Source organism: Miscanthus floridulus, chromosome 14 (genome assembly GCF_019320115.1).
Source record: "Miscanthus floridulus cultivar M001 chromosome 14, ASM1932011v1, whole genome shotgun sequence".
Classification (NCBI taxonomy): domain Eukaryota; kingdom Viridiplantae; phylum Streptophyta; class Magnoliopsida; order Poales; family Poaceae; genus Miscanthus; species Miscanthus floridulus.
Window position 1 is genome coordinate 32,781,249 of NC_089593.1, and position 15,396 is coordinate 32,796,644.

At 41.3% G+C, this 15,396-nt stretch overlaps 1 protein-coding gene and 1 pseudogene across 1 annotated transcript; both read left to right on the plus strand.

Annotated features, from left to right (window-relative positions):
• Positions 1–5,804: 5,804 nt before the first annotated feature.
• Positions 5,805–9,260, plus strand: LOC136505779 (receptor-like protein 7). The gene has a single exon (XM_066500927.1). The coding sequence runs from the start codon at positions 5,930–5,932 to the stop codon at positions 8,927–8,929; it is 3,000 nt and encodes a 999-aa protein (XP_066357024.1). The 5' UTR covers positions 5,805–5,929; the 3' UTR covers positions 8,930–9,260.
• Positions 9,261–10,222: 962 nt separating this feature from the next.
• On the plus strand, positions 10,223–12,273 carry LOC136503318 (G-type lectin S-receptor-like serine/threonine-protein kinase At2g19130; annotated as a pseudogene).
• Positions 12,274–15,396: the final 3,123 nt, after the last annotated feature.

Genomic DNA, 15,396 nt, shown 5'->3' on the forward strand with positions numbered 1-15,396 from the left:
AACTGTGAGTATGTGTTCTCTGTTCTTATTTTTAGGCTTGTTTTTTGAAGTTACGATTATTCGTTAACTAGGGTTTTGTGATTGCAGCAACAATTTTGTCTTCATTGTTGTCGATATTAAAAGAAATCGTATCAAGGTGTGGGACTCGAAGTAAAAGCCACTTTCTTTGCTCGATCCCCTAGTCGAAGTGCTTAATGCGTAAGCGAACCTAATAACATATTATTTTCTAATCGCACGTAGCATATTCTAAGGTTGCCCTTTTTCACACTTTATAATGTGGCACGGTGTTCAGACAAGAATGGTTGGTGGGACGAAGGTCCCATTCCAGGTTGCACCAATGCACTTGGAGACCCTAGACCAGCCGGCGGGAAACAATGAATGCGGGTTCTACGTAATGTGCGCAATGCTTCGCTACCTCGGCGTAAAATCGGAGGCGGCAGATGCTTTGGTGTGTATAGTCCCCATTTCATTTATATCTGTTAATTCAACAAAACAATCTACTTATTTCTCTAATATTTTTGCCTTTCGAAACCGGTTTTTGAATGACAGCGCAAGAAATTTAAACACAATAGGCTGTTGGAAATGGAAGTCATAGTGCTGTCATCGGAGCTAGCACCCTTCATCGTATCGGAGTGCTTGGAAAAAAAAAGAAACATTCTCCATTGCACAGTCCGTGAAGTATAAGGCGTAGTACGGGCCAGAGCGGCTCGCTAGACTATTGTAATTTCTTTTTTATTTCAAGGGATCGAGAGCTTCATAAATACATTTGAACTATAACCATAATATTTTGTAATGTTTAATGTTGATGGACCGGTCGTCTACGTAGCGAATATAAAACGAAACCCGATTCTACCAAAAAAAATAAAAAATAAATTATATAAAATAATAAAATGTGAAAAAGATATCACTGCCGGTTTGCATGTCAAGCCGGCAGTGATGTCTTTTGCAACACTGCCGGTTCAAAGCTCAAGCCGACAGTGTTGGCTTGAGCACCACTGTCGGCTCGAGCCACAAACCGGCAGTGTTGGCTTGAGAATCACTGTCGGCTTGAGCCACGAGCCGGCAGTGTTGGCTTAAGCATCACTGTCGACTCGAGCCACAAGCCGACAGTGTTGGCTTGAGCATCACTGTCGGCTCGTGCCACAAGCCGACAGTGTTTGCTTGAGCATCACTGTCGGCTCGAGCCATAAGCCGGCAGTGTTGGCTCAACTGACACTGTCGGTTGGTGCCAGGAACCGATAGTATTGCCTGCACATCACTGCCGGTGAGTACCGGCAGTGATGTGAACCCCACATCACTACTGGTATGCCACTGCCGGTTCAAAATCCGACAGTGAAGGGGGATTTTGATCCGATAGTGATGTCCTGATCTGGGATAGTAAAATGGCTAGACTATGGAATTTGGTTACTAATCTTAGCTAAGCTGTTGGAGTTGCTCTTGTGCCCAGGAGTCCAAAGTTTAACAAATAGTCAAAAGGCCCATACATACGTATCCGTGGAAAAAAATCGAGACACCGATCCCATCCTTGCTTACTTTTTTCTCAATTTGATCTGAGTTGAATGGGTCAACAAATAAATAAACTAGACACGGAATAGGCCCTCGTGCTAATACGCCTCTATAAAGCCCATCGTAGCAGCCAACTCCTCTCCCTGCCTACTACTACTGCACTATAGCCGTCTACCCACCTAGGACGTCACAACTCACATCTAGTACCATGGGCGTGGCCATGGCCCGGAGGGTGATCGCCTGGTGGCCCGCTCTCTTCCTCGTCCTCGCGCTGATCGTCTCGGGTGCGCGACATGGGATGTCCACCGCATCATCACCGTCATGGGACCCTCAGGGCCGCTGCAGCGGCGCCCCTAGGCAATGCCCTCCTCCGGTCCTCCCATGATACTAACTGGACGTCAAAATTCCAGTAATCGACCAATATTAGTTTTTAAGTATATATATATATATATATATATATATATATATATATATATATATATATGTTTTCAGAAGAACTGTCTTTTGTTTTCTTATTATACATTCATGTTTCATGGTGATGCATCGTGGACGTTCCCATGGTGTTGTGAATTTACTTTCAGTACATTCAGGGTCCAAGTTTAATGAAGTAGATTATCAGGCTCCATAGTTTAATGAGTGAGAAGTTGTAATCCGAAGTTTGTTCCAACTTATATATTATAATACTCCCTCCGTCTATAAAAGAATACAATTATGGGAATCGTGGCAGTCAAATTAGCTAAAGTTTAACTAAGTTTATAATAAATAATATTAGCATTTATGTCTCCAAATAATTTAATTATGAAATATATTCTATAACTAATCTAATTATACTAATTTTATGTAAAAAATATTAATATCTTTTTCTATAAATTCAGTCAAAGTTCAAACTATTTGACTTCTCGAAAAATGAGAATTACATTCTTTTGTGGACGGATGGAGAACTTCTATACCTAGTATAAAAAAGCCAAAATTTCATCCGATTTTTTTATTGTTCGACCTCCCCCAAAGTACCCGACAGTAAAAATTTCTTCCATCTCAATTACACTCTTCATGTCTCGTATGTGACCCAAACTCGTATGACTCGTGCTCAAATGAGTTATACAGCTCGCATCTAGTGATGATATATACGCACTCCGATTCCGAGGCATACTAAGTCACGCCCTCTGTATTTCGTATGTGACCCGGACTCTTGAGCCATGCTTATACGAGTTACAACAACTGGCGCATAGCGATGATACGTAGTCCGATTTCAATATGTATTAAGTTTCATTGCAACAAACAGACACATTTGCTAGTATATTGTAAAAGAAGGAAAATTTCTTTCCACATAGTTTTTCATCCGTATTAGCTAGTATTATTAAAGAAGGAAAATTTCTTTCCACATGGTTTTTTCATCCGTCCAGGTCACCGCCCCCGCGTCAGCCTACTTTGATCGACCGATTCTTCGTTCTGATTCCTGTTTTTCTTTTGGAGAGTTTTAGGATTTTCGGAGTCTGCTGTTATCACTAATACAGAATCGAATTTTCCTAATGCGCGCGATTTTCTTCACAGCCGGTTTGTAAGGAGAAGGCGCCGGTAGAAAAAATACATGGGCCTAAGGCTAAAAACCGCCAGAGTAAATAGAAAACGGCTAGTGTAAATCCTAGCGGTAAAATAAAGAAATCCGCCTCTAAAAATAATATATATTAGCAACTGTCTTAAGGAACTGCCAGTGTAAATATAAGATTTACTCTGGCAGTTTCTTAAGTAAATCGCCAGTTTCTAGGTTTTACACTGGCGGTTTACATAGTGTGCCGAAAACACCCATAAATGCCCCTTCTTCCTCTCCCAACCAGAACTGTACATCCCAGCCACCTTCTATTGGTGGCGAACTTGGAGGTCCAAAAATTCCAAAATACAATGGGAGAGGTTTTGGTTGTCATTTCTTTGAAGGAGGTAGCTCAAGAAGGTTAGCTAATGCCTCTCATATCTCTTTTTACATCAATCCTTCTCAATTTGAGGTAAAATTAGATCTAGGCCTTCATGATTGTGTTTGGAGAGAGAGAGAGAGAATGGTTTTTGCAATTCAATCTAACAAAGTGATTATCCCAACATTTAGATTACTTGGCTCATTATGTTCCTTCCATTATATACATGTCTCATCAATCATCAATTTCATAATTTATGCATCCAAGTAAATGCATAAAAATTAATGGGGAATGGTGTTATCAAGATTTAGATTGTAAATTTGTTCATTAAAATAGATTGTTAAATTATTGGTTAGTGATATAATGTTTGTTGAAATCATTAAAATAAGTAAGAGATCGACATGCACATTTATAGAAAAACATAATTATTCAATTTTCTGAAATTATTGCTAAATTGTTTGAAATAACACTCTCTAAATAAGATAGTGGTTTTTATGTTTACCTTATATTTAATCACATATTATCTTTATATAATTTTTGGGCTCAAGATGGAAAGCTCATGGATGTACAACTTATCAAGATTAGTTCCATCATAATGGTTGGAGGTTCATAGGTTTATTGATACCACTAAGAGGTATGCATGCAGAGAGAAGGCAAAGTACATATATTGTCTGTGCATAGGCTGCAAAAATATTGTTGTATTTGATGACACACAACATATCATTTCTCATTTGGTTTGCCTAGGTTTTATGAAGGGCTACTTGACTTGGGCAAAACATGGAGAGAGTAGTTCCGTGCTTTATGCAATTGGCAACCCAGCTAACACCGATGTCGAGGGACTATATGCTTGTTGAGGCATGTAATATGCATGCAGAGGGATCAAATATAGATAGTTCAGGGAACAAATAGGTACATGAGACACAACACCACTGCCCCTAAACTAATCCTGTTATCTCGGATGTTACTATTAAATTCTTTGGCAGTGAAGATGATGGTGAATGAGTCGAAATTCACGTCGATTAAAATGAACAAGCGAAAATCTTTCGTGGCATTGTTGCACCGTTGTTATTCGGAGCCATCAATATTCTTTATGAAAGGTGCGGTGACCTTGAAGAAGGCAGCGACAGAGCCGTTGTACAAATAATCTAAGGGTTGGACCAAAGAATTCACGACATTGCGATTTGTCCTTCAATTGTTGATGCCAAAAGCTTGATTTGGTTGGTTTGATGCTACCTTCAACGAATTGTTGCATGTTCTAGCAAACCTCCTTCCAAAGGAGAACAAAGTGTTTGCTAACACATACCATACAAAATAAGCAAATCAATCTGCTGACTATGGGTTTTCAAAAGATCTACGTGTGTTAGAATCATTGTATCCTATATCGAGGTAAGGATTATGAAGTCTTAGAGAAAGATGTTCCAATTTTGGTTCCAGTAGGTACAAGACAAGTAAAGATTATTAGGAGCAAGAGAATGGAGCCTGCCATTCGAAAGGGAAGAAGCGAAAAAAGACCCAAAAACCACTACCCCTGAAGTAGACTCTTACGCATAGAGAAGAAGTCATGCTTTGGTGGTGTGGTACCTCCTCGTAATTGATCGGTTGAGGTGTTTGTTCACAAACTCTGGGATCTTTGGTGGTGTGGTACCTCCCCGTAATTGATCAGTTGAGGTGTTTGTTCACAAACTCTGGGATGTCGAACTTATGTGTTGGCTGATGAGCACAAAGACAATGGAAAGCTTTGACATCCAGCCCATGCCAAGCAATGACAAAATTTCAATGACACATACCCAGAATTTTCAAAGGAACCTTGGAATGGTAAGGTTTGCATTGAATATTGATGGGATGAGTCCATTTGCTAAGAGGAGCAGCAAGCACAACACATGGTCGGTGATCCTAACCATGTACAGCCTTCCATCGATCACCTTTGACCCGAGCCTTTGGCCCGAAGGCTAGGTCCTTTGACATTGGGCGAAGGTCTCACAGGATCTTCGCGGCCGGCCTCAAATCCAACTTCTTGGGGCCTCCGCAGACAACCTTCGGAGACCTCGCTATGTACCTACACCCGCAGGGTTTGAGCAGTAAGAAGCAATCACCACTAGCGAACCTTGGGCGTGAGGCTTCGCCCCAATAGGAAGATTGAGTTTTTCTACTTTAAAATCAATGCAATGGGAGAGGTCATTACTCATAATCGCATGGGATGAATTTTTTAAAACTATTGTGTCAAGAGTAAAGTCGTTAGTTTTACTCCCAAATCTCACACGTGTGGAACGCTACGAATGATTTAGACTTTTATGACTTCTTTACTTAAAAAAACAAAGCACATGATGTTGACACTTGACACTACGTAGAAAAATCTCCAAAGAAGATAAACATCAGTGGTAACAGAAAAAAAAAACCTTCGCCTGACCTCTCCATCTGTTCCAATTTGATTGTTGATGCTACTCCCATCTTTACTTTAACAATGGTTAGTTCGTCCGCCATTAGAGTTGCGCACACACCTTGGACCATTGCTAACCATGCTGCTCATACTTCTACAAATCCAGACTGCATACATGCTTGCTGTGACGACGATAAACAACACCTCATTGTCTGCGCCTCCAGTTCCGTGCCTCCTCGATCAGGCCTCGGCGCTCCTCGAGCTGAAGGAGTCGTTCAACACTACTGGCGGTGATTCCACCACCTTCCTGACATGGACTGCCGACACAGACTGCTGCAGCTGGCACGGTGTCAGCTGTGGCAGCGCCGGTGGCCGTGTAGCCTCCCTCAACCTGAGTGGTCGGCAGCTGCAAGCCAGTGGTCTGGACCCTGCACTGTTCAGACTAACTTGGCTGAAGCACCTCGACCTCTCCGGCAACGACTTCAGCGTGTCCCAGCTCCCTACCGCTGGGTTTGAGCAGCTCACGCAGCTCACCCATCTCGACCTCTCCGACACCAACTTCGTGGGGCCAGTACCAGCAAGCATCGGCCGTCTCAAAAGCCTCATCTTCCTCGACCTCTCTACCAGCTTCTATGCCTATGATTTCGACGATGAGAACAGGTTGACATACTACACCTCAGACAACCTTTGGCAGCTCTGGGTGCCAAACATGGAGACCCTACTTGCAGACCTCACAAACCTGGAGGTGATCAGGCTGGGCATGGTGAATCTGTCTGGTAATGGAGCCCAATGGTGCGACTATTTGGCCAGGTTCAGTCCTAAACTCAAGGTCCTCAGCTTACCATACTGCTTGCTACCAGGTCCTATATGTAGATCACTGTCAGCCTTGACATCACTTACAGTGATCGAGCTTCACTATAATCATTTGTCTGGTCCAGTGCCAGAGTTCCTGGCTGGTTTATCCAACCTGACTGTTCTTCAGCTCTCAACAAATAAGCTTCAAGGATATTTCCCTTCCATCATCTTCAAACACAAGAAGTTACAAACAATTGACCTCTCCAGGAATCCTGGGATCTCCGGTGTTCTGCCAGTTTTCTCGCAGGACAGCAGCTTGGAGAATCTGTTTGTCAATGACACAAGCTTCTCAGGGACCATACCAAGTTCAATAAGCAATCTCAAGTCTCTAAAAATGCTCGGCCTTGGTGCTCGTGGCTTCTCTGGAGTACTTCCCTCTTCAATAGGTGAGCTCAAATCCTTGGACCTGCTTGAGGTGTCTGGTTTACAGCTAGTAGGTTCCATACCGTCATGGATCTCAAATATGGCTTCTCTCAGAGTTCTCAAATTCTCCTACTGTGGATTATCTGGACAGATACCTTCTTGGATAGGAAACCTAAGTGACTTGACGGAGCTTGCACTGTGCAGTTGCAATTTTTCAGGGAAGATACCTCCACAGATATCAAATTTGACTAGACTACAAGTTCTGCAACTTCAGTCAAACAATTTTGTAGGTATGGTGCAACTATCTGCATTCTCGAAAATGCAAAATCTATCTGTCTTGAATCTCTCAAACAATGAACTGCACGTGGTAGAAGGAGAAAATAGTTCTTTACCTGTTTCCTTCCCAAAAATCGAATTCTTACGTTTAGCATCTTGCAGAATGTCTAGTTTCCCCCGCTTCTTGAGGCATCTTGATTACATCACTGGTCTTGACCTCTCTGATAACCAAATCCATGGGGCAATACCTCAGTGGATATGGGACACACTGAATGGATCGTACATCTTACTCCTGAATGTATCACATAATATGTTTACAAGTGTGGGATCTGAAGAACCTTTGCTTCCAGTTGACATAGAATACTTTGATCTGAGTTTCAATAATTTCAGTGGGCCCATACCTATACCAAGAGATGGCAGCGTTACACTTGACTACTCGAGCAACCAGTTCTCATCCATGCCTGATTTCTCTAATTACCTCAGTAGTACCCTCTTTCTAAAGGCCTCCAGAAATAGCCTTTCTGAAAATATTTCACAATCAATTTGTGGTGCGGTTAGGAGTTTACTGCTCATTGATCTTTCTTATAACAACTTAAGTGGTTCAATCCCATCTTGTTTACTAGAGGATGCCAGTGCATTACAAGTATTAAGTCTTAAAGGAAACAGATTTGTTGGAGAATTACCTGACAACATTAGCAAAGGTTGTGCACTTGAGGCATTAGATCTCAGTGGCAATTTGATTGATGGGAGATTACCAAGATCTCTAGTTTCTTGCAGGAACCTGGAGATACTTGACATTGGAAGCAATCGAATCAGTGATTCTTTCCCATGCTGGATGAGTACACTTCCTAAACTTCAAGTCCTTATTCTCAGGTCTAACAAGTTTACTGGGAAGTTGCTGGATCCTTCAAATAATACACACGACCAAAATGAATGTGAATTTACACAACTGCGAATTGTTGACTTGGCCTCAAACTACTTGAGTGGCACATTGTCAGCAGGATGGTTTAAGATGCTCAAGTCCATGAAGACCAGATCTGATAATGAGACATTAGTCATGGAAAATCAATATTACCATGTGCAACCATACCAGTTTACGGTTGCAATTACATACAAAGGGTACGACAGAACCATCTCCAAGATCTTGACGGCGCTTGTGCTAATAGATATCTCAAACAATTCGTTTTATGGTACCATCCCTGAGGATATTGGGGATCTTTTGCTGCTTCGTAGTCTCAACATGTCTCATAATGCCTTAGAAGGGCCAATTCCCGTTCAATTTGGCACATTAAAGCAACTTGAGTCACTGGACCTCTCCTCAAATGAGCTTTCTGGGGAGATCCCACAGGAGCTGGCATTGCTGAACTTCCTTTCGGTACTCAATCTGTCCTACAACATGTTGGCTGGACCAATACCAGAGTCATCTCAGTTCTCCACATTTTCCAATAGCTCTTTTTTGGGGAACTCTGGTTTGTGTGGACCTCCAGTATCCAAACAATGCAGCAATACAACAGAAACAAGCTTGCCAAATGCTTCAGAGAAGGACCTTGCAGATGTATTACTGTTCATGTTCACGGCATTGGGATTTGGTGTCTTCTTTTCAATTACAGTCATAGTGATATGGGCAAGACACAACAGAAAGTGAAACCAGACCCTTGAGTCTTGACAGAGCTGTTGTATTGAGTATGTCTGAGTTGATCGTATGTGAAGATCAAACCTGCTATCTTATATATATATATGGAGTAGCCAAAAACAATTAAGCTTATGCTGTAATTTATATGGGAAGCCACTGCCGAAGGCAAAACTTGACTCCTGAATCTTAACAGAGCTGTTTCTGTATGGAGAGTCTGTATGCTATATATGCAATGATCCATAGTTTGTATGTGAGGATCACCCCTGCCATCTTATCTGGAGTTTCGAAAAAAGATTAAGCCTATGCTGTAACTTTTCTATTAAGACCTTTGTAATTTGAGCAGTTAAGTGGACACTAGCATATCAATCAAATATTTTAGACTTTACACAGTGTGAACCATAAGACCATGTGACACGAGTAGAATGAAACTCGATAGAGTTGATCAGTAACACCACTTCTTCCCAAGTTGCATTAGCATCAATTTCCTCTTTCCTCGCAAAAAAAAAACATCAATTTCCTCTTCATATCTATTGGAGAGGCCAATGATGTTGTGACTTATTGTAATCAGAAGAGAATAATAACTCTGAAGTTAGAAGCACACCCAGCACTGAATCTGATAGCTCTTGGAGTCCAGCAAGGAATTCTTCAGAGAGCCCAGCGGTTAGGACCCAGGTCACACCCACCCTGTGCCTTGAGAGATGCCAAATAATCAGAAGCTCTCTCTACAAAAGCAGAATGCATATCTTCTTCTGCTTCGTCATCAGCAAACACATGTATGAAATAACCAACAACGGTAGCAACACATGAGGTCAAAGAGATTGTCATTATTTTCTCTCTTATTCTTGACATTTTTTGGGGTACTCTGTTGGCATCAATATACATTTATGAAGTTCTCCTTCCCTTCAACCTAGACCTAGCGTCGTCTTCATTTATGTGAGACCAGGGATCGAAAGGTTGATCCGCTATGTAAAGGCTAGAAAATAAGTAATCTAAGTAAATATTTGGCAGATCATGTTAATTGTAACGAATTCATTTATGGAAGAACTGTGCATCGCATAAATGCCCAATGCTCAGAGCACAAGTACAATAACGTCCTTGAGATAGAAAATCTAGCCGATTATACAGGATCATATCTATATATGACATAACGACAAGGTTCGTGCTACTCAGATATTCAAATGTAACCACTCTACTTGCTACTCCGGCTAGGATGATAATGGCAGAAACCACAAGCGCAGGCGTTGGTATCTCTACTTACTTAAAAAATAAGGGGGAATTCCTTGTGTGCCATTAAAAAATATCGTAATGCCCTGTGTGTCCCTGTAAAAGTTCAGCGGTCTTCAGCGCCACTGCTCTAACTTTTTTGTGCCCTCCATGCCACTGCCGTCAGTTTGGGTTCTAACGCCGTCAAACTGCAGAGAGCCTATAGGGGGCTCAAACTGACAACGGCGGCGGTGAGGGACACCATCTCAGATGGCCAAGCACTGTCCATTCACGACAAGCTCGTCTCCCAGAATGGAAGGTACGCCCTTGGGTTTTTTGAGACAGGTAACCAAATTGTCCTTGCATCACTCAAGTCCTCCAAACCTTATTGTCCAGTGGTGTGTGGAATGGAAAAAGATTTAACTCGTCGCCGGAAGTGTCAAGGAACGTTGGTTACCTGTCATTTGTAGAGACTAACCATGAGAAGTATCATACATACCATGTGTCAGATGAAATGAATATTTATTATAACTTGGGTGTCTCGGGTCAGATAAACGTATTCATTTGGCCTGAAGGTTCACAAGATTGGGTGCCCATTCCGAACCTAGATCTCAATGCGATGTGTATGCAGCCTGTGGACCTTTCACAATATGCGATGATGATGCTCTGCCTCATTGCACTTGTATGAAGGGGTTCACTGTAACATATATTGAAGATTGGGAGCTAGATGATCGAAGCAATGGATGCTCGAGGAACACTGCATTAGATTGCAATTTTTCAAATGAAAGTTCAATAAGATCCATGGATAAATTCTTATCTATTCCATGTGTTAGTTTACACAAAGTGAGCGCAAAACAGAGGATGCTAAAAGCAGTGGTGAATGTGCTCAAGTCTGCTTGGGCAATTGCTCTTGCACTGCATATTCCTTCAGTAACAATACATGCTTTATTTGGCATGAAGAATTGCTAAACGTAAGGCAAATACAATGTGGTACCACAGCAGATTCAAATGGAGAAACTCTTAACCTTCGCCTTGCGGCTAAAGATGTGCAAAGTTTAGATAAAAACAAAAGAGTATTTACTATTGGAGTTGCCATTGGTACTAGTACTGCTGATTTATGTTTGTTTGCATTCATCATGCTCATAATGATTTGGAGAAACAAAAGGAAGAGCTCTTACAGAATCTCACAAACTGCCCAAGGTTGCAATGGAATCATTACATTTCGATACATCGATTTACACCATGCAACTAAAAATTTCTCAGAAAAGCTAGGGCAAGGTGGTTTTGGTTCTGTATTCAAGGGGTTCCTGAGTGACTCAACAGCGATAGCAGTGAAATGGCTTGATTATGCTCATCACAGAGAGAAGCAATTCAGAGCTGAAGTGAAATCAATTGGCATAATCCAATACATTAATTTAGTCAATTTACTTGGTTTTTGCTGCAAGGGTGCTAGAAGGTTGCTTGTTTATGAACACATGCCGAATGGCTCTCTCGATATTCATCTTTTCCAGAGCCATGCGACATTATTGAAGTGGGGCACTAGGTATCAAATAGCATTGGGAGTTGCCAGAGGATTGACCTACTTGCATGAGGTGTGCTGTGACTGCAGCATACATTGTGATATTAAACCGGAAAATATTCTCCTTTCTGATTCATTTATCCCAAAAATTGCAGATTTTGGGATGGCCAAGTTCTTGGGGAGGGATTTTAGCCGAGTCTTAACTACTTTCAGGGGAACTATAGGATACCTTGCACCTGAATGGATCACTGGAGTGGCTATTACACCAAAAGTTGATGTGTATGCCTATGGTATGGTTCTATTGGAAATCATATCTGGACAAAGGAATACATCTGTTTCTTGTTCTTGCAGTAGCAGCAATCATGATATTTATTACCCTGTACATGTCGCACGGACAATTGTTGAGGGAGATGTAATGAGCTTGCTGGACCACAGATTAAATGGTGAAGCCAATTCAAAGCAGGTCGAAATAGCTTGCAAGCTTGCATGTTGGTGTATTCAAGATGATCAGTCTAATAGACCAACAATGGCCGAGGTGGTTCAGTCCCTTGAGGGTTTACTTGAAATTAACATACCCCCAATGCCAAGATTACTTCAAGCTATTGCTGGAAGCTCTAGTTTTACTTGCTTCTAATCCTTATTTCCCCAAATGTATCATTTCTGATATCGATGGAGATGTTTGTTTACTTTCCTTGTATGCTTTCTTTCATATAAACCATACAATGCAAATTGTTGTATATCCATGTTCCATGGCGTAGCGTTCATATGTACGCCACACAAAGTTGATGTTATTTAGTTTTGGAATTGATGTCAATTGAATTTTCTTTCGACATTTGGGGTTCTCTTCCTAACCATTGAATTTGCTTTGTATTATGATGGTTTCTATGCTTTACATGTTTTGATTTGAGTACCCAGGGGCATTCATTTATGTTGATGCTTGCTTGTACATCCTTAATCCTTTGATGTAGCACTAGTAGAGAACGGACCTTCGGATTTTGGCTTTAGTCGTCCCGATTGTCTGGGGCTAGGACTAATATCATCATTAGTCCCGGGTCCAATGGCTAGGGCACAGAGGGGACCGACCTTTAGTCCTGGTTGGAGCCACCAACTGGGTACTAAAGTTGGTGTTATCAACCAGGACTAAAGGGTCCTTCACAGTACAGTTCAAAAAGAAAGCATCTCATCCAAAGTCACATGTGTTGTGTAGGTGGGGTGGAAAACTACGTGTGGGGTAATACATGACGTCTTTGGTTCGTGTAACACCCCACCATCTAAAATTGCTTCTATGACCCAGCTCCGCACATGTAACGGGCCAGCATAGCTAGCGTAGCACATCTCTTACACTTTTGTTCTCGCTTCGTGTAAAAGGGTTAACCCGGAAGTGCTACATTTTGAATGACAAATATTATAAGCTGACCCTCATCCTTCTAAATTTCCAAGGTGGTACTAAACCCACCAACAACAATCCTCATGAGCCACATGGGCCAACTTCACAACTACTATAGGCTACTAACGGGTTGGGGTGTTACAGTTCGAGTTCCACGAATCACAGGGCACAGTTGAGCGGTTGTGCCATAATTATTTTTTTAGCCCGCACACCCTTTAGTCCTGGTTGCCTGGCATGCCCTTTAGTCCCAGATCTGTAGTTCCGGTTGGAAACCAGAACTAATGCCCTTTCCCAACCGAGACTAAAGGCCATTTCTCCACTAGTGTAGGTTTGCGAAGAGCTCTATTTAATAGTACTAATTGTATTCCTCGACATCCTTCACAACACGAACTATTATAATTATTTGATTTACGAAGACAACTACATGTTTCTATTTCTTAAGAAGCTTCTCACTTTTGGGGTAGCTAGATTACATAGAGAACTTGTGCAATAGGTGAACCGAGTACCAAGGGTAATCTTTGTAACGTACTTTGCTAAGGTTGACATATGTGAGTTCGTAATTGTCCTCCTCCACACATTGTTGGTGTTTGACCCACTGGAGACTAGTAGATTAAATCCTTAGTCACCATCTATGAAGGCATAGTATGAGATCTTTTTTCCCATTGTGTCGATGACCTCAATCCAAATGCCATAGTTTTTGGACCCACTCTTCTTGTCCTTTGTGTTATTACAAAAGGGTACACATTAATTAATGTCATATGCTTGCCATGATGTGACCTGCCTTGATGGCCCAAAGCCAACATTTTGATCATTGTCTCATCTTTTGTTTCTCCATTTGGTAGGTTAAGCTCTTTGCATTGTACCATGTGGTGATTGTGCTCTCTCATGACCCAATTCTCTAAGCGGTCTTTACGTTTTACATGAATTTATTTAAGATAAAACCAGACCTTCACCTTGTAGATAAGTAGCATAGAAAATACTACCGTCCCACGACTAGTCACAACTTGACAGTAGATATTAAAAAGTAGTCTACGAGTGCTTATGAGAAGTAAAAGAATTGATTGGTTTCTCATCCAACATTAAGAAACTAGTCATGATGAAAGAGTTTCTGGTAACCGGCTGCCATCTTCATGATTGCCATGTGACACCAATGATATTTCTAGTTATAACAATCAGGGCTATAAAAGTCAATATAGTAAAGTTGCTCATCACTTCGTTTTGCTACTTCTTCGCCAAGATTTCACATAAGGTGATTGATAATTATGGACTAGGTTCTCTATGGGAATCAGGCTATAGACTCTTACCCAACTTGAGATTTGTTTCCCTTCATCATGTTTTGACATAATGGCACACCTGATTGTTCACATGCTTCATCAGATACGTGCGCTGGACCCTTGTTACTTACATGAAATGTGGATGCACGAGAGGTCCATATCCGTTCTAAACTACTACATACTAAATCATGCTTAACATGAGTGATTCATAATAAAGGGCTACAATACTAAATAATAAGCTTTTAACCTATATCAACATTACATAAAAGATATGGAAGGAATTGGTTTATCTAGCAGATGTCAGCTATTAACTTGTTGCTTTAGTTCTTGTGTAAGTTGTGTTGTGTTCTTCATATGAGCATGAAGGACCAAACTACGAACCTATGATGTATTGAGCTACTATGTATTATCTTAGTGAACTCTGTGTATGTGACAGATTTGTGTGTTATCTAATACTAAATTAAAGAAAGAATACAGGATTGGCACATTTTACCGCCACAAAATTATTAAAGAAAGAGAGATGTGGACCAAGGACCTAATTAAGCTCATGATCAGCAGGGAAAGAAAGACTAGATAGACATGACCGTCTCAAAGTCAAGGTCACTTGTCTGAGCTTTTTATTGGAATGCCTGTCAGAGTTGGCATGGTCATTAGCCACAAAATAAAAGCAAGAGTAGTAAAAGCCAGTCATACGGCAGAGACATACCAGGCGCTGATGAGGCGGTAGGTCAAACAACAAACATGCATGTGTTTTAGGCTAAAAGAAAAATAAGAACAGATCAAAAGCCCCTGTCAGAGTCAAGGTCGTCTAATGATAACTTTGGTTAGTATATGAAAGCCAGTCAAACTGTAGAAATTAAACGTGCCATGCGCTGGTGAAAGCTGAAAGAAACACTCCCAAAGTCAAGGTCGTCAAAATAAAAGCAGAGGCAGTAGAAGCCAGTAGTACGGCAGAAACCCGCCATGAGTTGATGATGCGGTATGTCGGAGATGTGACGAAGGCTGAAAGAAAGACAAAAATAGAAAAATCTGACTTAGAGTCAAAATCATCCGTTCTGTTCAGTGCTATTTTCCTTTTGTTGCCGGTCAGAGTGTA